Source organism: Bos indicus x Bos taurus, chromosome 21, assembly GCF_003369695.1.
Source record: "Bos indicus x Bos taurus breed Angus x Brahman F1 hybrid chromosome 21, Bos_hybrid_MaternalHap_v2.0, whole genome shotgun sequence".
Lineage (NCBI taxonomy): Eukaryota > Metazoa > Chordata > Mammalia > Artiodactyla > Bovidae > Bos > Bos indicus x Bos taurus.
In genome coordinates this window covers 21081046-21103819 of record NC_040096.1, presented here as the reverse complement: position 1 = coordinate 21103819, position 22774 = coordinate 21081046, and the positions used below count along the sequence as shown (strand labels likewise).

General features: G+C 44.0%; 1 protein-coding gene across 1 annotated transcript in view; it reads right to left on the bottom strand.

Moving 5' to 3' along the window:
* Nucleotides 1–520: 520 nt before the first annotated feature.
* TICRR (TOPBP1 interacting checkpoint and replication regulator) overlaps nucleotides 521–22774 on the bottom strand; it is a 42184-nt gene continuing 19930 nt past the window's right edge. The window contains exons 13-22 of the mRNA XM_027521305.1: nucleotides 22307–22400; nucleotides 20302–20362; nucleotides 17213–17359; nucleotides 9951–10041; nucleotides 8840–8901; nucleotides 7428–7562; nucleotides 6201–6358; nucleotides 2275–4414; nucleotides 2036–2161; nucleotides 521–1160 (exon numbers count right to left, since the gene is read on the bottom strand). Coding sequence (XP_027377106.1) covers nucleotides 1048–1160; nucleotides 2036–2161; nucleotides 2275–4414; nucleotides 6201–6358; nucleotides 7428–7562; nucleotides 8840–8901; nucleotides 9951–10041; nucleotides 17213–17359; nucleotides 20302–20362; nucleotides 22307–22400 — 3127 coding nt within the window. The 3' untranslated portion in view covers nucleotides 521–1047. The remainder of the gene's footprint in view (nucleotides 1161–2035; nucleotides 2162–2274; nucleotides 4415–6200; nucleotides 6359–7427; nucleotides 7563–8839; nucleotides 8902–9950; nucleotides 10042–17212; nucleotides 17360–20301; nucleotides 20363–22306; nucleotides 22401–22774) is intronic.

Sequence of the window (22774 nt, the reverse complement as noted above, 5' to 3'; positions counted from 1 at the left end):
CTGGAATGTTACACAGAAATGCACCAAATGCTAAGGATGATTTTATTGTTACACAGGGAACGCAAACCTTTATTCTACCCCTGTAACACAGCCTTGTTTTGTGTACGCTGCTTCCAAGTGCTGCCTCTGTCTTAGGGTCCTAGCCTTATAGCAACTGGAGGGACCAACGTAGGGGTCCTTCTCCCATTTCACAAGTGACACAGAGTGTTCTGAACTTGCCATGGTCACTGTTGATGTGGGGCTGGAATGGGATCCTGCCTTACAGTTCCTTGTCTGATTCTGGACACCCAGGCTGCCACTGAGTTATACTACCAGCTATACCACCTCACTTGGAGAAGGCAATGGCACCCCACTCCAGTACTCTTGCCTGGAAAATCCCATGGATGGAGGAGCCTGGTAGGCTACAGTCCATGGGGTCACTAAGAGTCAGACACGACTAAGTGACTTCACTTTGACTTTTCACTTTCATGCATTGGAGAAGGAAATGGCAACCCACTCCAGTATTCTTGCCTAGAGAATCCCAGGGACGGGGGAGCCTGATGGGCTGCCGTCTACGGGGTCGGACACGATTGAAGCAACTTAGCAGCAGCATACCACCTCACTAAGGCCAGGCAGGCGTGGTGGATTAGGGCTGGGCTTGGGGGTGGATGGATTCCAGAGAAGGGATTTGAAAACTTGAAGGCATTCTACTGGGACTCTGAGAGCTGATCCTGGTAAAAGAGGCTTGGGACCAGGCCCGTTTCCTTCTGCCCGTGGGGACCTGACTGACCTCACCTTCATGTTTTAAATTTCCTCAGTTTCATTAAGCCCTGGTTATTCCTATTTCTGTGCAGCAAGCTGAGGGTTACATATGAGAAGTGGACTGGCAGGGCCCTGGCTCAGATGGACCGGGTTTCTGGGCATATGACTAAGAATGCATTTATTCTACACATCTGGAATTCCGTGTGTTTCCAGAGAAAACTGCTCTCAGAGCACTTTTGTGAGGAAGTGTAGTGGCTCCGGGCAAAGTCGGTAGTGTTTAGTTATACGTCCCCCAGATGGTTCTAACTAGCTGAGTAGCTTCTTCCGTGAATAAGATCTGCCGATAGGGCGTCTCCTGGAGAATGCTCGGCTGAAAGGAGAGTCTTCTGCCGTGGGGGAAAATACATCCACATCCTCATCTAGAAAAAGGTGGAAAGACTTAGCATGCAGGACATAACGGAGAACACAACAGAGGAAAGTGGGCTTCACCTGCAGAGAGTTACGCATGGAGATGGACTTAAGAAAGCCAGCACTGCTTGTAGGCGCGCTCATCCCGTGGAAGCATTCATTACCCACACTGTTTATCAGGCCCTCTACTCTTACTGTAAGCACTGAGCAAACGGCAACTAGTAACTGAAAATGCAGAAAACCTGTGGCGCTTCAGTTTTCTGCACCTTCTTTTTTGTCTCAGATTGTGGGGGTTTTGCTATTTCGCATGATTTATATCATGGTCTTGAGGGAGGAGAACCATTGAAGGCCCCCGCCTCCTGCACCCGCCTCAACAATTCTAGCTACGTGGTGCAGTTAACAGGTTCAATCCCATTCTTCCCAGGTGGGGTCAAGGGGAATCCTAGAGTCTGAAGGGTGATTATAATAGCCAGGCCTTTTTCAGACCAAATGGACAGAAACCCAGGGGTGTAACCTCTGAGGAGAAACGGCTGGCTGGCTCCACACACACCACCTGCCACTTGGGCCGCTCGCCCCTCCAACCTCAGGGACCCAGACGAGCAGTGAGTGGTTGTGCGCCCACTTCTGTCACTGTCTTCAAGAAGCTCAAGCAATCTGGTAGGATTTTGAGGGTTTTTCTTTTTTGGTGGTGGTGGTTCCAAAGCACATAAGTTCTAAAGTGGTACTTCTCTGGGAGCCCATGACAAGGCGGGGGATAAAACCACCCTAACTCTACGACCCCTCCGAGATTCAACTGCCTGAAAACCCCGGAGGTAACTTGAGATCAAGCTAACCAAAGGACAGAAATTAGATCCTGGTGATGTCTCTAGGACCTCCAACAAATTACCTCTGGCTTCTTTACGCTGAGAGGAGGGTGTCTTCCCCTGGAACAGCAGTGGAGAGTGGGTCAGCGCCTGCAGCCCACTGGCAGAGAGGCAGCTCCGCACAGCACAGCCGGGAGGCGGGGTGGCACCTGGAGCAATGGCATGGTCAGCGCAGCCCACGGCCCTGACAAGGAAGCCCAAGCCTTCCCCCGGTGTCCCCTCGGTCACACCGCGCCCACACAGCCCAACATGGCAAACTCACCTGGGACGAACACCTCGTTGTCCGCCGCGGAGGGCAACTGGCGAATGCTTGTGCTTGGAGACCGCTCTTCTGAGTCTCCCTGCTGATCGCAGGCCCTCTTCACTTGTCGTTCAGCCGCCTCCTCAGCAGAGAGGCATCTCTTCCTAGATCCCAACCCAAACTGTCCCCAGGAGAAGGCCTCCTCAGCCTTGGGCACGCTGTCCCTGGGAGGCGACTGGTCTGGCAGCTGACACACACCCTCTAGCTCAAAATCCCCCAGGATGGGGGGCCTGCCAATGCCAAGTTCCAGGCCTCGCTCCTTGCCCTCCGGCTCCAGTGGCAACACTCCCCCGGGAAGGTCGGAACTGACCTCGCTCCTCCCAGCAGAGGGGCCGAGGCTGCAGTCCACCGCCCTCTTTCTGCGGGGCCAGTCTTTAATTGTGTCAGGAGTCGTCTTCCCACTGTGCTTGGGAGATGGGGTCCAAGGAACCCCAACTTCTGTCTGGAAAGGAGAGGGGGTACCGCAGGGGCAGTGGGTGGGGGTGCATGACTGGCAGATATAGGTCTGTCCCCCACTCTTGCCAGGGGTGCTGTGCGAGGGGCGAAGGCAGGGGGCCGACAGGCAGGTGGCTTCGGGTTTGCCTGAGGACTTGCTGGCCCTGGGCACACTGGGACCCGGGAGGGAGCTCTCCTCCCTTGGCGGGGGCTCAACTTCTGGCAAAGAGCTGGAGTCTATCTTTTTAATTCGGAGCTTGGGGAGGCCAGAAGCTTGCATCTCCAGCTCAACCTCATAGGTCTGCGGGCTGGCAGGGGCTCCACAGGGCCAGGGGGCTGCCTGCTGATCCTCTAGTTGCGTGGCCGCCTGGCACTGCTTCATGTCTGCCGTGCAGTGTGGGTCGTAGAGGGGCATCAGGGGAGAGTGGGGTCCAGAGGAAGGAGAGGTGGGAAGAATCCTGGGGTCACACGGAGACGGCTTCTCACACGTACCCATCCTTAACCCCTCACCTCCGTCCAGGGGTGAAATGCTGCTTTTTAAGTTATCATGGCCATGGTGCTCAGCTTCATCCAGGAGAGTGAGACAGTCCGAGTCTGTTGCAATAAGCAAAGGAGAGGACGTATGCCAGTCACCCCCAAAGCCAGTTCCAGGGTAAGCTGGAAGTTCAGGCGAAGCTGGAGAAGAGAGGGTCGCTGCCTTCTGGTTCTTTCCAGTGTCTGTGATGGCAGCTGGGTTGTCAGTTATGGCAACCCTCAGAGCAGCCAAGCTGTCAGGCTGGCCCTCCAGGAAGTCTTGTTCTGTTTCTGAGGTCTTGTTATGCCGTTTCCCATGTTTGGAAGGGGGCGGAGGGGGCCAGAGGTCAGACGGAGCTACCTGTGAGGCACTGGGGGGCGTCAAGGGAGCAGAACAGGAGGGAGGTGTGGTGACACTGGGTGATCTCTGGACTTCTTGCCAGCCGCCTTGTCCAGAGGACAGAGATGCTATGGGAAATTCCCCAAGTGAACTCTCCTTGGAAATACCACATGAAAGAGAGGTAACGGCTCTTTTTGGAAAAGTCAGAGCTGCGTTCCCTGGTCTCTCTGGGGTTTTGACAGCTTTGTTACTCCACAGCTGCGGCAGCTTCTCTGCCCGGGGTGCTCCAGAGCCCTGGGGGAGCTGGTGTTTCTGACTTGGAGATGTGCCCTTGGAAGCGGCTTGTCTCTGGAGCCCCGAGGCTGCTGTCCTGGGAGGTGCTCGAGCAGAGGATCTGTTAGGGGTCAGACACTCAGTCCTGGTCGGGGCAGTTGATGAAACCAGGGCTGCTGGACAGGAGGTGCTTTCCGGACTGGAGTCCACCAAGTGTGGCCAAGAAGAATTCTGCAAAAATCTGGGGGGCTGACCACTTTGTCTCTGGGGAGTTCTCCGGACCTTTTCAAGAGAAGAGGCACCTTCTGCCAGGGAGTGTCCTTTCCGAGGGGTGACTTTTGGTTGCGATGGTGAATCCCAGCCATGTGGAGATAAGTCTTTCAAGAATTCCTTAAAAATGACCTGTTTGGCAGGGGTCATTTCCGCAGGGGATTTCTGCAGCCTTTCCGGGGTGCGCAGTGGAGTCTGTGGTGTCCGAGGGACCTTTCTTGGTGTGGCTTTACAAGAGCTTGGGGACTTCCAGTAACTCTTCTCAGGCGTCTGTAAAGAAAGATGCTTATTTCAGTGCTTTGAACATCATAACCTATAGTCTCGGAAATGTTTTAATGATCTCTAAGAAGATTAAAAAGTCCAGTGGGAGGTTTCTTATCATCAGCCAAAGGAATGATAAATTGGATTTCATACAGGACACGTTTCCACTTCCAAAACATGACCCAGATTTTACTTGTCAGCTTTCTAGCACTAAGCACTGTATCCAAGCTTCATTTCTTCTAAGACAAATTGTTTTAACAATTTGCACACTACAGTGAAAATATGCTTTGCCTCTGTATCACTCCACTCACTACTCACAGCTGTCTTTTCCTGATCTTTGCCTGAAGTAACCTTTAGGAGCCACGTCAGCTGCTATTCACCTGTCACTTGTCACCACATGTCGATCCTGTCACCCATGTTAGAAACCTGGTAGTCATCCTGGACTCCCTCCCTCTCCACATGCCTTCAACAGGTGGTTTTAAGTACCTGATATGCGTCAGGCAAAATGTGTGCAGAAGGCCGGGGTGGGGGAGGAGGAGGAGATGAAACATGGACCCTATGGATACACAGCAATAAAGATAACACCTCAGAGAGGAACCTTCCCAACAAAAAAACTTCCCTTCTTGCAAAAATTGCAGTTAATTCCAACAGGTAAGGAAGTCTGACAACTATTGTTCAATCTTATTATCTCAAGAGTCCTGGTCCAGTTGGCATTTCATGTAGGGTATAGACAGATGAGGGGAAGATCCCCGGGAGGAGGAAATGGCAACCCACTCCAGTATTCTTGCCTGGAGAATCCCATGGACAGAGGAGCCTGGTGGGCTACAGTCAATAGGGTCGCAAAGAGACATGACTGAAGCAACTCAGCACACAGATGGATGATAATACACGGGCTGATGTACTGACGGGGCGTGCACGGGACAATACGGGAGCACAGAAGGGCAGGCAACGGACAGTGAGCCAGGTCTTAAAAGAATGGGTGTCGGCAGGTGAAGACAAGGTGGACAGTGCGGGAGAGGAACCTTGAGGCACACACAGCCGTATGAGCAAAGGCACGAAAGTGAAAAACAGCAGCTCTGTGCATCCTGAGGCGGCTGGGAAGGTGGAGTGTGAAGCAGAGATGGGTGAGTAGGCGTCAGAGTGCCTGTCCAGGGAGGAGACGGAACACGGTCCTATGGACCCTTCCCCACAGCTTCCTGTGTCCCCCCAATCCCCTAAGCGGTTTTGGGGCAGAGTCTGTAGAGCTTCCAGCACAGTGAGGTAGTCAGAGGAGCACCCAATGGGGTCACAGAGGTCCCACCAACCTCTGGGGGTGGGATGGATTTGAGAGGCAAGAGGCTATGGAAGTGTTGCAGGCAGAAGTGAACTCGGGTAGGAACTGAAGGGATGGAGAGGAGGGAATGGGTATCAGATAGGCTGTCAATAAAATGGGCAGAATGGATGGATTAGCCAGGCCTGAGGAGAGGAGTCCAGGATGACTACCAGGTTTCTAACATGGGTGACAGGATCGAGTGGGCAATCAAACAGGTGAGAATGCTACTGCTCATTTCAGACAGATATAGACCTGGTGTCCAGTATAAATGGAGATGAACCCAAGAGGTAGGTGAGATCTACCCGCTCAGTCCAGCTGCTACCTTAAGTGCCCATGTACCCAATAGTCGTTCATCAAGTCAGCCTCAACCACCTCAGATCTCTATTACTATCTTCTCTTCCTTACTGGCCTCAGTGGCTTTCCTTGCCCATGTCTACATGTTCCCCAAACTATACTATTTTAAACATCATAGTAATTTTATACCTGATAGGCTGTAGGTGTTGCAGAACCCACAGTGTTTCCTGAAGGCCTTTTAATCCGTGCTGAGCCCTTCTCTGAGGGACTGATCATCTCAGACATTGCTCCGAATAGAAGTCTCTTGGGAGACCGAATACTTTGGACTGGAGAGTTTTCTCTTTGGTCTGCAAGTCAAAAACAGTGACAATATTTAATTCTTTCTCAATTCCTGCCCTCTCACCCCCTACCCAATACTCATAAAACAGCCAGTCTATATAAGAAAGATGACGATTTGGGAGCAAATGGGGGGAAATCCCACCTAATTATGACAGCAGTCGTAACAAGTGCTGCTTTATTGCATTGTGAGACTGCATTATCAAGCCCAGTCTCTACGTTAGGAGGTGTGGGCAACGGAAATAATTTGAAAAGACAAGTATAAAAGATAGATCTGATAAGCCAAGTTCACAATGGATAAAAGAATGAAGGTCATACAGTACCTTCAACCTGGGGATACCTTCCCATAGTATCTGAATGTATGTATGGAGGAAATTACAGGTCATTTCTTCTTGAATGAATGGAAGTACCTACAAGGATAGTGTGGACAGCCAGCCATAGGAAGCCAAAGGGGTGATTCTGCTAATGGTGGCCGTGGTCACCTGTTCATCTGGTCATCACTTTGAACCTCAAATATTTATACTGTAAGTCCCCTGCATACAAAAGAGTTCCGTTCTGAGAGCGCATTCGTTAAGTCCAACTTGTTCATAAGTCCAAAGTCAGCCGAGGTACCCAGCTAACACAATTGGCTATGTAGTACTGTATTATAATTAGTTTGTGGTATTTTTCACACAGAAATTAAAATATTCTTAGCCTTGGAGTACAGTACCTTGCAAAGTACAGTACAACAGCTGGCAGCAAGCAACAACTGCCAGCTACATCACCACTGTTTTTATGCTTGCTTCCAGACATCCTGGGCTTGAAATAAAGACACTGTACTATTACACCCTGTACAGTGCTGTAAAGTACATACACATACAGCCACTTGTAGAGGATGCACGCACGTGACGACGTATACCAGACACGTGAACTTACATGACTAGACATTCTAACGCGTGTTAGCATCTTTGAAAGCTCACAATCTGAAGGTTCATACATAGGCAACTTACTGTACCTGACCTGTTTCTCCAATATCAAATTTCATTCTTTTCCCACCAAGCTTGTGTGGACCTCTGAAGACAGGCAGGGAAAGTGTGTTACCTGACTTCATTTGCTGGAATGAGTGAACCCTTTGTATACTTCGAGACTTTGGCTGAGACACAGAGTAGAAGGAAGCAGAGTTTGTCCTGCTGAACGCCAACTGCTTGATTCGAGGACTTCGTCTCAAACTCACCACTGTAAGACCAGAATCAGTTAGTACCAAGAAGAAATGCAAGCTCGGTGTTTCCCCTATGAGATGGGTAAGAACTATGTGACACCATGCACAAGAGGGGCTTCCCTGGCGCCTCAGTCGGTAAAGAGTCCGCCTGCAATGCAGGAGACCTGGGTTCCGTCCCTGGGTTGGGAAGATCCTGGAGAAAGGAATAGCTACCCACTCCAGTATTCTTGCCTGAAGAATTCCATGGACAGAGACGCCTGGTGGGCCACAGTCTGTGGGACTGCAGAGAGTCGGACGTGACTGAGTGACTAACACTTTCATGTACAAGATGGAAAACTTGGTTTCCAACAAGCTCTTGGTTTTGAGATCTTTGAAGTGTGACAAAGCTAAGAGGGCTATGATATGTGGCCCCAGCAAACTTCCCCCCAAAAAAACAAACAAAAAACCCGACCCCTGCAGACTGTAACCTGCATAAGTATTATGAACTGCCACCCTGAAGCATTATGTAGAGTGATAAAAAAGGTTTGTAGAGTGTGACTTTCATTAAAAGTTTTAAATCACGGTTTTCATACTTATGTTACATATATTTGTATAGAAACAACACCTGTAAGAGTATTATTAAAGCTAAACATTAGAGTATTTCTGATTTGTGGGATTACCAAATGTTAATTTTTTGGCTTCTCTATGTTTTCTAATTTTTCTACAATAAACTACTTGATTTAAAAAACAATGTTTTTGGAAACCCCTCCTTCATGTATACTTTAAAAATAAGCCAAGGTTTGTTTGTTTTTAAATTTTTGGCTGAGCTGGGTCTTTGCTGCTTCATGAGCTTTTCTCCAGTTGCAGCACGCGGGGGCCACTCTAGTTGCGCTGCACAGGCTTCTCTTGTGGTTCCCGGGCTCTAGAGCACAGGCTCGTAGCTGTGGCACATGGCTTAGCTGCTCCGCAGCATGTGGGATCTTCCCCATCAGGGACAGAAGCCATGTCTCCTGCGGTAAACATCCTTTACCACTGAGCCACCAGGGAAGCCCCACAGTACCATATATTAACATAGTAGTTTAGCGTTCACTCTGAATCCCATTTCTATTATGTAAACATATTTCTTCTCCAGAAACTCTCAGTACACTCTGTGTAACAGATCATTCACCAATTAACATGTACTGATACACACTGTGGGCCCAGAGCTGTCATAATGGATATGCTGAGCAAGGATACAAGTCCAGAAAAGTTGTCATAGAAAGTAGAGAAAACACAAAAGCCCAGAACCCCCAAACAAAACAAAAGTAGGTAATACCATCTTCTCCTTTCTCTGGGGACTCTTCAACAACGTCAATATCAGGACCAGGATCAGAGGACCTTGAGGAACAGCGGGTACAAGGACTAGTCAGCATCACTCATAAATAATGCACATCACAGACCTACAGGTTCTCACCTCACAAGATAACAAAGACCACAAATGGTCTTGATGACATCACTGTAGGCAGGCACTCTCAGACATTACTGTCAAGAGTGAAAGGCTGAAACTTTTTTTTTGAAAGCAGTTTGACAAAGTTAAATTTGTATACCGTTTGATCCACAAATTTCACTTCTTACAATTTACCCTGTAGATAAATGAGCACAAGTGTGTAAAATCCACACACAAATAATGTCCAGATGTAGCCTTGACAAGGAGGAGTAGATGTACTTCTCCCTATTCTTGCTCTCATGTACAGTTAAGAACCCTGGGTGTTACATACAGAGCAAGCAGAAGGCTCTCAAAAGTGGAGAGAAGACTCAGGACCTCAGGACCTGAAGAGACATAGGGCAGTGAGCTCTGGGAGTTTCTGTTTTGCTTCATAGATCTTGGATCAGGTGCTCAACAAGCTGACAACCCCAATACACCAAGAGGTGCAGACAGAAACTGCCCTGAGCAAAGTTAGTTTTCTTTAGACAAAGAACCAGGAAAGGGGCAGCCAAGTAAGACAGAAACATTCAGCAAAAGCTGCCCTACTCAAACCAATTGCCATGGAAAACTGTGGCCTCACCACACCCCTGAACAGGCCTAGCTGGGATCATCCCAGGCCTGGCAGCGAGACTCCCTCCTTCCCCAGGTCAACACATGAATAGATTTTAAAATTAGGCAATATCCATTCAATAGAATACTACTCAGCAATAATATGGAACGAACTATTGATATATACAACAACACAGATAAATCTCAAAATAATTATGCCAAATGAAAGAGGCTGGACACCAGAGTGCATTCTGTATGGTTCTCCAGCCCTCACAGAATTTTCAGAATGCTCTTTGGTAATAGGCAATGTGGTTGAGACTGGGTCACAAATGTCATGAGAAGGTAAGCATGGCCCATAAGATGAGGAGGGCTGTGTGGGAGCATGAAGAAGCTAGACAAGGAAGTCGCTCACCTGCCCTTGATCTGTCTATGAAGCAGCCTTCCGGAGATTTGCTTGTGTACTGGTGTCTCGGCCACACTCTTGGTCAGCAGCTTGCGATAACCTAAAATGTAAATAGGATAAATTTCACATAATCTTACCAAGCAGAAACAGCAAGGCAATGGAAGCAATTTGAACTTAAATACGGTTTAACACTTAGCCAGAGTGGCTCTTAATGGACTCGTGGACCAAGGTCTAACCATAAGATTTGACTTAACAAGACATTACAGTTTATCAGCACTATTAGAGTTTAACAATAAATAATCCAATATAAAATATAATGAAAATAATGATCCTGAAAAAAAAGTTCTTATTAGGGCTAATACTTCTGTCCACCTAGTTAGTTGGTGGTTCTTTTATTTATGATTAAATTATTGCATTTATGATTAAGGCATGTGAAAATGCTGATATGTCATGCAATGTTAAGATATTTAATACAAAGATAAATCAAATTTATGCTCTGGTATAAATTTTCTCAATAGCATAAGACAGACAAGTTACTCATGGGAGGACTGGTTTTAAGAGAGATAAAAATGACTAGGAAGAGGACTGATGCCAGCAGGAATGTGGGGTAAAAAACTCCCCCATAAAAGGAATGAGAACACTGACCAAAAGTGAACTCAATTGCTCCAGAACTCTGGAAATTAACCAGTTTGGAGTAATCCAAGGAGTAGTTATTCAACAAAAACAGCTGTATCTCCTTAAGAATAGCAAGCCCTGCACAACTTTAACTTCCCTGGCCCCGACCTCCTCTCCCTGGCCCCGCAGCAGCCTTGAGAACCAACAGCCCAGCGGCCCCTGGATGAACAAATGGTGTCTAAGCTCCTCCACAGCCCCATTCCCAGATAACAGTCTATTTGGCCTATCTGGTAGTTCCCTGGAGAATCGCACTCACTTGGCCTGTCTCTATTTGACCTGACTCAGAACTCGTCCAATGCAAACAACTTTTTCCCAGGGAGCCATTTACTAAAAACAATCAGCAGCAACTGTAAACATCAGCTGCCTGAGGTGGTGATCTTGGGGCAGACAAGATAACCAAGAGTCTGGATGTGAAAACTGGGGAATGAGACATCCACAAGGGACTCTGCTAACTTCTGACACACTCGGGGAACCTGCAAGTCCGTGTGCGGTAGGGCTGTGTGCACGCCCAGGATGGACCCAAGAAGGGCCCTGCATGTGTGCTCAGGCGTGTCCAACTCCCTGTGACCCCATGGACTGCAGCCCTCAGGCCCCCCTGTCCATGGAATTCTCCAGGCAAGAATACTGAAGTGGGTTCCCATTTCCTCTTGGCTGTCACCTTTGGCTGACCCCAAGGCTCTAGAAAACAGCAAGAGTTGTAAACTGTCTGGCTGAGTATTGAAGACGTGAGCCAATGCACACATAGGGCCCCTCAGCAAAAGCTGGGAAACTTACTAGTTCCAAGCGTGGAGGGAAATCTCTGTCCAACCCTTAGCTGACCACTAAGCTAACCAAGCAGAGATTTTAGTGGCTACACATGACAGAATACAGACTTGAAAGAACTAGTTCAGTAAACAAACAAGAGTAAAAACAAACTCTGCCCTGGAGCTGTGGCAATCTGATTGTCAGCGCTGACTCAATATTTAACATGTCCAGTTGTCAACAAAAAATATAAGACAAGAAATAAGAAAGTATGGCCCATAAACATGGCGGGGAGGCAGGGGGTGCGGGGGCGGGGGCGTGTGGGAAACCCATTCAATAGAAAGCATTCCTAAAGAAGTTCAGACATGGATTCATTAGCACAAGACTTTAAATCAGCTATCTGCAATATGTTCAAAGAACTAAAAAAGGAAAAATAATATCTAAAGAACTAAAGGAATGTACGAGCCTGATGACTTGCCAAGTACAGAATATCAATAGAGATGTCATTAAAAAGAACCAAGTAGAAATTCTAAAATCGAAAAGTACACTATCTAAAATAAAAGACTCATTTAGAGGGGCCTAGAAGTTGATATGAGGTGGCAAAAGAATCAAAGGTGAAGATAGGTAATTGAGATTATCCAGTCTGCGGGACAGAAAGAGAAACGAACAGTCTTAGACAGCCATCGGACACAATCCAGCATAATAACATAAGACATAGTGGGAGTCCAGAGAAAGAGGGGAGAAAGAGGTGGAAAACTTTGAAGAAATACTGGTTGAAAACTTCTGATGTCTGATCAAAGACATTCCATAGCCAACTAGCTCAATAAACCTAAGTAGGATAAAGACAGAGATCCGCACCAGACAAATCACAATCAAATCATCAGAAGTCAAAGGGGAAGACAGACTCTTGAAAGAATCAAGAAAGCAGCGATCCGTCATGTACAAGCAGTCCTTGCTAAGATTAACAGCTGACTTCTCCTCAGAAACACAGGATGACAAAAATGTGGGGTGATGAAAGGCACAGGGCTGAAAGAAAAAGACTTAATCAGGAATTCTATTCTATTCTAACATCTTATAGAAAAAAACGAATGAACTTTTTGGCCCACCCAACATACCCTGTAAGGGAATCCCTGATGGCTCAGCAGTAAAGAATCTGCCTGCAACACAGGAAACACGGATTTGATATCTGGATCAGGAAGATCCCCTGGAGAAGGAAATGGCAACCCACTCAAGTATTCTTACATGGAGAATACCACGGATAGAGGAGCCTGGAGGGCTACAGTCCATGGGTTGGTTGCAAGAGTCAGACACGACTTAGGGACTAAACCACCATCACCACCAATAAATCCTGTAAACTATTACTCAAACATGAAGGAGAACATCCTCCCCACCCTCAAAGATACACCCAAAAAACAACACTGAGAGAATCTGACACTGGCAGACCAGCCCTACAAGTACTATCCATACTAGAGGGAGTCCTCTAGGCTGAAAGGAAAGGGCACTAGAGAGTAACATGAGTCCACATGAAGAATTAAAGAGCACTGGTAAAGGCAATCATACAAGTAAATGCCAACAACAGAATAAAAGTATTGTTAATTCTGTATCTTTCTCCTTTGAGTTTAAAGACAAAGCAAGGATTATAAATGTGCTGATGGGCATACAGTGTATCAAGATGTAATTTGTATGACGAGCTAGCACACAGAAGGGGATAGAAAATAGTTATACAGAGGAGCAAAGTTTTTGTTGCACTCCTGAAATTAAGTTGATATCAACCTTGACTGGATAAATTAAGAAATTAATTGCAACATCCATGGAAAGGGACACCATACAAAACAGTGAAGTAGGAAGCTCTAGGGTTTGGTCCCTCCCCTAAAACAACCAGTAAACTAGGAAAAAAATGATCAGAGTAAACTATTTTGGAACTTCTGCAACCTGACTGGCACTAATGACAACCAGGAAAGAGCCCAATGAAGGGAGACCCTGATATTTAGTAAGGGAATGACGTGCCCAGAACAGCTACCAGCCCTTTTTCCTCAGCCCTGCCGCAGCTGTGGGGCAGTGGCCCACGTCCTGGGAGCAGCTGGCGAGTGGTAGAGCAGACAGTGGGGACCCTGTCTTCTAACTCTGGGTTATAAGGTTCAGTCAGCGTGCTTGGAGAGTGGAGCCCTGTGGGGCCTGAGCAGACATCTGCCCTGATTTCTGCCCTAGGGCGCCAGCAGCTTTCCCCCACTGCATCCAACAGGTGACTTATAGGGACAGGAACACCTTTTTGTCTGTCCCTTTTTGGAGCCAGACATTTAAGGAAATCTTTCTCAGGTTACCAGCTAATCACAGAGACAACAGAACAGAAACTTCAGTGACCACACAAGAGGGAGTATATGCTTTGTAAAAATAGCTGGGAAGGCACAAATGAACAGGTTCTCAATAAGCAAAGATCAGTGATGTCACAGGAGTGCGAGAGTCTTACCTCCAGAGTCAAAAGACCATAATATTCAGAATACCTAACTCTCAACAAAGAACTACAAAGCATACAAATAGACAGGAAAGTGTGTCAAGGAAGAAAAGAATTTGACAGAAAGTACCCTTGAGAAATCCCAGACACTGGAATCACTGGTTAAAAATGTTAAATGAGCTCAAGGAAAAAAAACGAACACAGAACTGAAAGAAATAAGGAAAACAACGGATAAACACAGTGAGAATATCAATAACGTAACAGAAATTATAAAAAGGAACCAAACAGAAACTTCAGAGCTGAAAAGCACAATAACTGGAAAAGTTCACTAGAGGGGTTCAACCTCAGATTTGAGCAGGCAGAAGAATCAATAAACTTGAAGCTAAAGACAACCAAAATTCTCCAATCTGAGCAGAACAAAAAAAAGGACTAGATGGCTTCATTGATGAATTCTATCTAACATTAAAACAAGAATTAACACCCTAACACCTAAGCAACTAAGACAACTCAAGGAGGAAAGAACAGTCTTTTCAACGCACGAGGCTGGTACAGCTGGATAACCAGAGGCAAAAGAATGACACTGTACTCACCTCACACAATACACAAAAACTAACTGGAAATGAGTCAAAGACCTAATTTAAGACTTTAAGCCATAAAACTTGGGTTGAATAATGGATTTTTAGACATGCCACCGAAAGCACAAATAACAACAAAAACGTGTTAAACTGGATAGGATCAAAACTAAAAACACTTTATATATCAAAGGACACTATCAAGAATACAAAAAGCAAACCCAACAAATTGGGGTAAAAATATTTGCAAATCACACATCTGATAAGAGATTAGTATCTAGACTATCACATAAAGAACTTTTACAACTCATAGTAAAAAGACACAATCCAATTTCAGTTCCGTTCAGTAGCTCAGTCTCATCCGACTCTTTGTGATCTCACAGACTGCAGGATGCCAGGCTTCCCTACCCAACACCAACTCCCAGAGCTTGCTCAGACTCATGTCCATTGAGTCAGTGATGCCATCCAACCATCTCATCTTCTGTCGTCCCTTTCGCCTCCCGCCTTCAATCTTTCCCAACATCAGGGGCTTTTCCAATGAGTCCGTTCTTCGCATCAGGTGGCCAAAGTGTTGGAGTTTCAGCACCAGCATCAGTCCTTCCGATTGAATATTCAGGACTGATTTCCTTTAGAGTAGACTGGTTGGATCTCCTTGCAGTCCAAGGCACTCTCAAGAGTCTTCTCCAACACCACAGTTCAAAAGTATCAATTCTTCAGTGCTCAGCTTTCTTTATAGTCCAACTCTCACATCCATACATGACTACTGGAAAAACCATAGCTTTAACTAGACGGACCTTTGTTGGCAAAGTAATGTCTCTGCTTTTTAATATGCTGTCTAGGTTGGTCATAGCTTTTCCTTCAAGGAGCAAGTGCGTTTTTTAATTTCATGGCTGCAGTAACCATCTGCAGTCATTTTGGAACCCAAAAGATAGTCTCACTGTTTCCATTGTTTCCCCATCTATTTGCCATCAAGTGATGAGACCGGATGCCATGATCTTAGTTTTCTGAATGTTGAGTTTTAACTCCCCAGGTTGGTAGGTGCCTAGTATGCTACTGGAGATCAGTGGAGAAATAACTCCAAAAAAAATGAAGAGACAGAGCCAAAGCAAGAACACCACCCATTTGTGGATGTGACTGGTGATGGAAGTAAAGTCTGATGCTATAAAAAGCAATATTGCATAGGAACCTGGAATGTTAGGTCCATGAATCAAGACAAATTGGAAGTGGTCAAACAGGAGACGGCAAGAGTGAATATCGACATTTTAGGAATCAGTGAATTAAAATGGACTAGAATGGGTGAATTTAACTCAGATGACCATTTTACCTACTACTGTGGGCAAGAATCCCTTAGAAGAAATGGAGTAGCCATCACAGTCAACAAGAGTCTGAAATGCAGTACTTGGATGCAATCTCAAAAACGACAGAATGATCTCTGTTCGTTTCCAAGGCAAACCATTCAATATCACAATAGTCCAAGTCTATGCCCCAACCAGTAATGCTGAAGAAGCTGAAGTTGAACGGTTCTATGAAGACCTTCAAGACCTCCTAGAACTAACACTCAGAAAAGATGTCCTTTTCATTATAGAGGACTGGAAAGCAACCCAATTTAAAAACGGGCAAAGATTTCTCCAAAGAAGCTATACAGGACTTCCCTGGCTGCCCATTGGTTAAGAATCTGTGTTGTCACTGCACTAGACGCAGGTCTGATCCCTGGTCAGGAAACGAAGATCCTGCATGCCATGCAGTGGTGAGACCAAAAGAAAAAAAAGAGGCTATACAAGTAGCCAGTGAGCACAAGAAAAGAAGGTTAATAACATTAGTCATCAAGGGAATGCAATTCATAATCACAATTACACACCACTTTACACCCACTGGATGAGTAGAATCAAAGAGGGACAATGGACGGCAGTGGTAAGGATGTGGAGAAATCAAAACCCTCACACATGGTTAGTGGGAATATAGCCACTTTGGAAAACAGTTTGGTAATTACTCAAAAGTTAAACAGAGTTGTTATGTGGCCCAGCGAATTTCATTTCTAGGCATATGCCTGAGAATAAACAACATGTCTACACACAATCTTGTACATGAATGTTTACAGTAGCATCACTCACAATAGCCAAAGGTAGAAACAACTTAAATGACCACCAAACGATGAATAGATTAGTAAAATGGAGCTTATCCATACAATGGTATATTATTGCCAATAGAAAGAAATGAAATACTGAGACACACTACACCATGTATAAACCTTGAAAACATTATGCTAAAGTAAAAGAAGCCAGTTACAAAGACCATATGATTCTTCTTATAATACTCGTAAGAAATCTATAAAAATATAAAGCAGACTGGTAGTTGCCTATAGCTGGAAGGATTGGGAGAAACGGAGAGTGACTAGTTAGTAATGGGTTCAGGGTTTCTTTCAGGAATGATGAAAATGTTCTGGAATGTGTCATGATGTGGACAACTTTGTGAACATACCGAAACCACTAAATGTTGATTTTATGATACATGAATTACCTCAATTACAACAAAGAAGCAACAACAAAAATAAACACATCGAAAGATTAGAAAACAGCTAGTCACCATCTTTCATTCCTGTTTAAGTGGTTTTATAAAATAGGTATTTGTTGTCTTTCAGAAGAGAGGAATGAGAAAAATAACAGGAATGATTCTTCATCTAAGCTTGGAGGGCGAGACATCCCAAGTGGAAAATTAACTGACGGTAACCACAGAGGAGAGGAAAACATGGGGTTAATGAGCTCCTGCAACACACAGCCTGGAGACTGGCCTGGCCTGAGAACCCCTTCTCTTGGTTGCCCTGCATGCGGTACCTTTGGTCCTCTTAAAGCTGTCACGTTTATACTCCAGACCTTCCACAGCTGACACTGAATGGCTTCTGGGCAACCCCTTCTTCACAGATCTCTTTGAAGGAGAAATCATCTCCTGGTTGAAGAGATTTCTTCGAACTTTGGTTACTTCTGAAAGCATTAAAAAAAGAAAAAGTCAAACATCATCATTAATAAATGCCACACATGAGAAAAGGAAGATATCTAAAACAGAGAATCTGCTTGAGGAAACTATTTTACAGACTGACTGCTATTATATATTTACATTTAGTAATAGGATTTCCTTAAATAGTACACTCACATGGTATATCAAAACTATTTACTCTTATAAATTTAATTTAAACCCAACGTTCTGGGAATACACGGAAGGCCCACATCACTTAAATTAGAAAAGATTTCTTTTTTCTTCTTTTGAGTATTTTACTAGTTTACTGGGTAACAGTAGCCCCACCCTATCCAGGGTTTCACTTTCCAAGGTTTCAGTTATCCACAGCCAATTACGGACTGAAAATAGCAAATGAAAAATCCTAGAAATTAACAATTCATAAGGATTAAAGTTGTGTGCCTTTCTGAATAGCATGATAAAATCTCATGCCATTCTGCTCTGTCCCACTCAAAACATAAATCATTCCATTAGTCACCGAGTAGCCATCTGGGTTATCAGATCAACTATGGCAATATATAGCAGTGCTGTGTTCAGGTAACCCTTATTTCACCCAAATATCTCTTGAGCCCCAAAGCACAAAGTAGTGATGCTGGCAATTGGCATATGCCAAAATGAAGTTGCAAAATGCTTTCTTTAAATGAAAAGTTTCTCCACTTAAGGAAAGAAAAAAAAATTATATGCTGAGGTTGCTATGATTTATGATTAAGAATGAATCATCTGTGAAATGGTGAAGGAAAAATTCACACTAGTTTTACTGTCACATCTCAAACTGCAAAAATTATGCATGAAAGTGTTTAGTTAGGATTGAAGAGGCATTAAACCTGTACAAGATATTTTGAGAGCAAGAGACCAAATGCATGTTAACTTTTGTTATGACTATTCTATTTTATAAGGTATTAATTCCTACCGTGCCTAATTTATAAGTTAAATTTTATCCTAGGCATGTACGTATGTGCATGCTAAGTTGCTTCAGTTATGTCCAGTTCTTTGTGACCCCATGGACTGTAGCCCACTAGGCTCCTCTGTCTATGGGATTCTCCAGGCAAGAATACTAGAGTGGGTGGCCATGCCCTCCTCCAGGGGATCTTCCTGACCCAGGGATCAAACCCACATCTCTCATGTCTCCTACATTGGCAGGCAAGTTCTTTACCACTAGTGCCACCTGGAAAGCTCCATGTATGTATAGGAAAAAACATATATAGGGTTTGGTACTATCTGAAGTTTCAGGTGTCCACTGTGGATACTGGAATGTATCCCCTGTGGTTAAGGGGGAACTCTGTGTGTGTGTGTGTGTGTCAGTTGCTCAGTTTTGTCTGACTCTTTGCGACCCCATGGACTGTAGCCCACCAGGCTTCACTATCTGGAATTCTCCAGGCATGATACTAGAGTGGGTTGCAATGCCCTTCTCCAGAGGATCTTCCTGACCCAGGGATCGAACCTGGGTCTCCTGCATTGCAGGCAGATTCTTTACTGTCTGAGCCATCAGGGTGGACAAGGGGGAACTACTATATCTGAAATCCTCTTCCTAACTCCAGAGCATAAGAGTTGCAACCACCTAAACTCAAAGTTAGTAAAAAAAGCTTAAGAGTCAGGAAATACTTGACAAGGCAAGTGGGATGGCATCTTAAACTAGAGCAAGACGTCCTAGTGGATTATACCCAAAAATTCACTCAGGGTAAAAAAAAGTCTAAGACCAGGTTTCCCTGGTGGCTCAGCAGTAAAAAATCCACCTGCCAATGTAGGAGACACAGGTTTGATACCTCATCTGGGAAGATCCCACATGAGGCAGAGCAAATAAAACACTGTGCCTCAACTATTGAGTCTGTGCTCTAGAGCCTGCGAGCTGCAACGACTGAAGCTCAAGTGCCTTCTAGAGCCCGTGCTCCACAAGAGAAGCCACCGGAATGAGAAGCCTGCACACCGCAGCTAGACAGTAGACGCTGGGAAGCCGTGCACAGCGACGAAGATGCGGCACAGCCAAAAATGAAAATAAATTAAATTATCTTAAAAAAAATTTCTAAAGGCAAGTCATTTAAATAAAAATCAAATAAACCGGGATTCACAAACTGGGAGAAGCCTCTTTGTTTACCCATCACCAAAATATACATTAAGATTATCAATAATACACAAAGTTTCCAAAAGTGTTTCTCTCTCTCCATTATGAAAGCCTCTGTGACCTGCCTTAGGCTGTTCTATGAAATTAATCTGTGATCTGACAGCCAAATTTGATCTGTTACTCTCTGTTTTCCCCAAGTTTTGGAAAAGTTTAATATCAATAGAAAATTTCAAAAGGAATACAATAAACAGAATCATCACTAAAATTTATCAACTGTGGACATTCGTTTTCTCCCTCGTCCTCTCTACGTTTATACAATTGCCCATCCCAAAACGCTGCAGGGTGACCTGCAGACATCACAACTCTGGAGTTTCCTGTGCTTCAGCAGGTATCTCCAAAGAACAAGGGCACACTATCTATCCCACCCTCTCTCATCACTCAGCAACATCCTTCACAGCTTTTCTGCCCTAAATTTAAGCAGGGGTTGTGTGGTGCATGAATGTCACACCTAAACTCCTTTTATCTAAACTAGTTCTGCTGCCTCTTTTCTTTTTGGGGCTTTCATGTGAATGGCATTTAAAAATATATGTATATTTCAGCCAGTTATTTTACAAAATGCAGTATTTTGAGACCATGTGAACATCTTAGTCTCCTAGCACACAGACATGTTTCATTAGCTGATAATTATACCAAACTATGTATTATATATACTGCAACATGTAGTTGCAACATGCAACTACAAAGCTATATACTTATATATACTATAAAACTATATATACTACATGCAGCTGCTTAAATATATGTAATCAAAATAAACTTGTCATTGGCTGTAACAAGGAAACAAAAGCATACCTTGTACTGTGTCTTTCACTGGGAGAGGAGGCTGCTGCTGAAGGGTAGGGTGAGAATTCTCCTGAAAGATGAGAAAATCCAATAAGAAAACTTCAATAGGTACTCATTTAAAAGAATAGGAATTCCACACAAAAAAACCCTCCTTTGATCCTTGCAATTTCACTTGTAGGAATCTGTAACAGAAACAGTTGTAAAATGGACAAAAACAGGGTCTGGGAATATACACAACAAACTGCCATCGGTGACTACTTCCGAAGAATGGATGGTGAAGAAGTACTAACATTTAACTTCATATAATTTCTATTTTTTAAAAAATTGCATTTATTTTATATTTTGGCTGCATGGCAGATGGGATCTTACCCATCTGACCAGGGGTTGAATTTGCAACCCCTGTGGTGGAACTTTGGGGTCTGAACAACTGGACCACCAGGGAAGTCCCTAATTTCAATTTTTAAACAATGTTTCTGTAGACCTTTTATAACTAAAATATAAGGGAAACTCCATTAGAGGATGGGTATACTCTGAGGAACGTCTCCATATAAAACTGCTATTTGGGGACTTCTCTGGTGGTCCAGTGGTTAAGACAACTCCTCGCCTCCACTGCAGGGGGCTTGGGCTCCATCCCTGGTCAGGGAATTAACTAAGATCCCACATGCCATGTGGTGTTGCCAAAAAACAAAAAAAAAATTCTTGCTATTTATTTCCTATTACAGTAGAGGATTCAAGTACCCAAGATCAAATGGCATCTAAATGAGAGAACTGTTTTTAAAGATTTTCTTGTTTTTTTTTCAAGTATGCCACTGTAATCACTGAAGAAGGAAAGTCATAGTAGAGCAAAAACTTAACAGATGATACTCTTTAACCAAAATCAAATCCTGATCATATAAACCTGGTCTTAAAGAAATACACTTTCTAGGCCAATCTGAAACACACGTTTTCAGAAAGGAGACCTATCATATAGAATCTTCTGACAGAGATGTTCTGACACTTTGGACTTCACACTCTCCAAACAAAATCTAAGATTTGAATCTTATTCACTTATATGTATTAAGGTATACTAAGAAAGTGAACAGACTTCCTTGGTGGTAAAAAACCCGCCTGCCAAATGCAGGAGACGCCGGTTTAATCCTTGGGTCGGGAAGATCCCTTGGAGGAAAAAATGGCAACGCAGTCCAGTATTCTTGCCTGGGAAAATCCCATGGACAGAGAAGCATGGAGGGCTATAGTTCATGGCATCGCAATAGAGTCAGACATGAATTTTTAGCGCCTAAACAACAAAAAAGTGAACACCATTAACTCTTCAAAAGAAACCCCACCTCCTATTCTGAAGCGCAGCTATAAATCTCAAACAAACCACTATTGTAATGATTAATGCTTGAAAGCTAGTTCTAGAATTCTAACTTTTCTCATAGTTCATGCAGTTCAAAAGTTTCAATGCATTCTTTGTCTCTCTCCTCTTAGACATTAATTCTATTTAGTAAATAGACTCCAGCTGGATTATTTTTTTGGTAACCAACAAGTCCTAAATCTACTGACAGAGAAAAAGAATTACCACCTGGCTTCATATGTTTTTCTTTTTAACTTGTTATTGAAGTAACACATATTCACTGAAAAGTACTTTCTGGTACACAAAGTCCTAATATGATTGCATATTACTTTTTCAATGGCCTCTTTGCTTATGTTAGTTATCATTTCATGAGTTTTCTTAACCACGTTAAAGATTTTTAGTTAACTTATCCCTAACTTTTACTAGTGTTTTTTTTCTCCCTTTAATATTACCTCACTTTTGGGAAAAACAATTAATCTTAAACAAATTTATATGTCTTTACTCCTTAGACCACGGTTGTGGACCACACATTCATAAAAATACCTTAGTTCTGTATCCACTAACATTCATTTCTTAAAAGTGAAGATACTGCCTTTCATTCTTATTTATTGCATCAATTCATGCCCAAAGGAACAACTCTGGCATAGCACCACTTTCTATCTCCTGGAAATGACTTACATTTTTGGTAGCTCTCTTGGCAACTTTGGGAATTTCAATTTGTCGCAGATTTTGTGAAACCTCTGCAATGCTTTTATGTCTGATTGCATTTTTCCTTTTAAAAATAGAAAGAAACAGTCAATATACACTCAATACAGGTGACAACTAGTTAGATTAGAATGGAACTAGAGTTTAAAATAAAACATTTAAATAAAAGTCAATTATCTTAAGGGTGGTCTGAACTTACAGCAAAACAAGTCAACCCCAGATTTCTAAAAGTAACAACTACAAATTTAGTAGTTAAGAACAGTGAATAGCTTCATGGAAAATAAAAAGCTAAAACCCTAAGCTTATCTCATGGAAGGCTCCTAGTTCTTAAAGACCTCACATGGACAGTCAAGAGAAGACTATGGCTACACATATATATTACACTGCATGTTCCCAAGATAATATAAAGCACGTCAGATGCTCCTTGTTAAGAACTCTTAA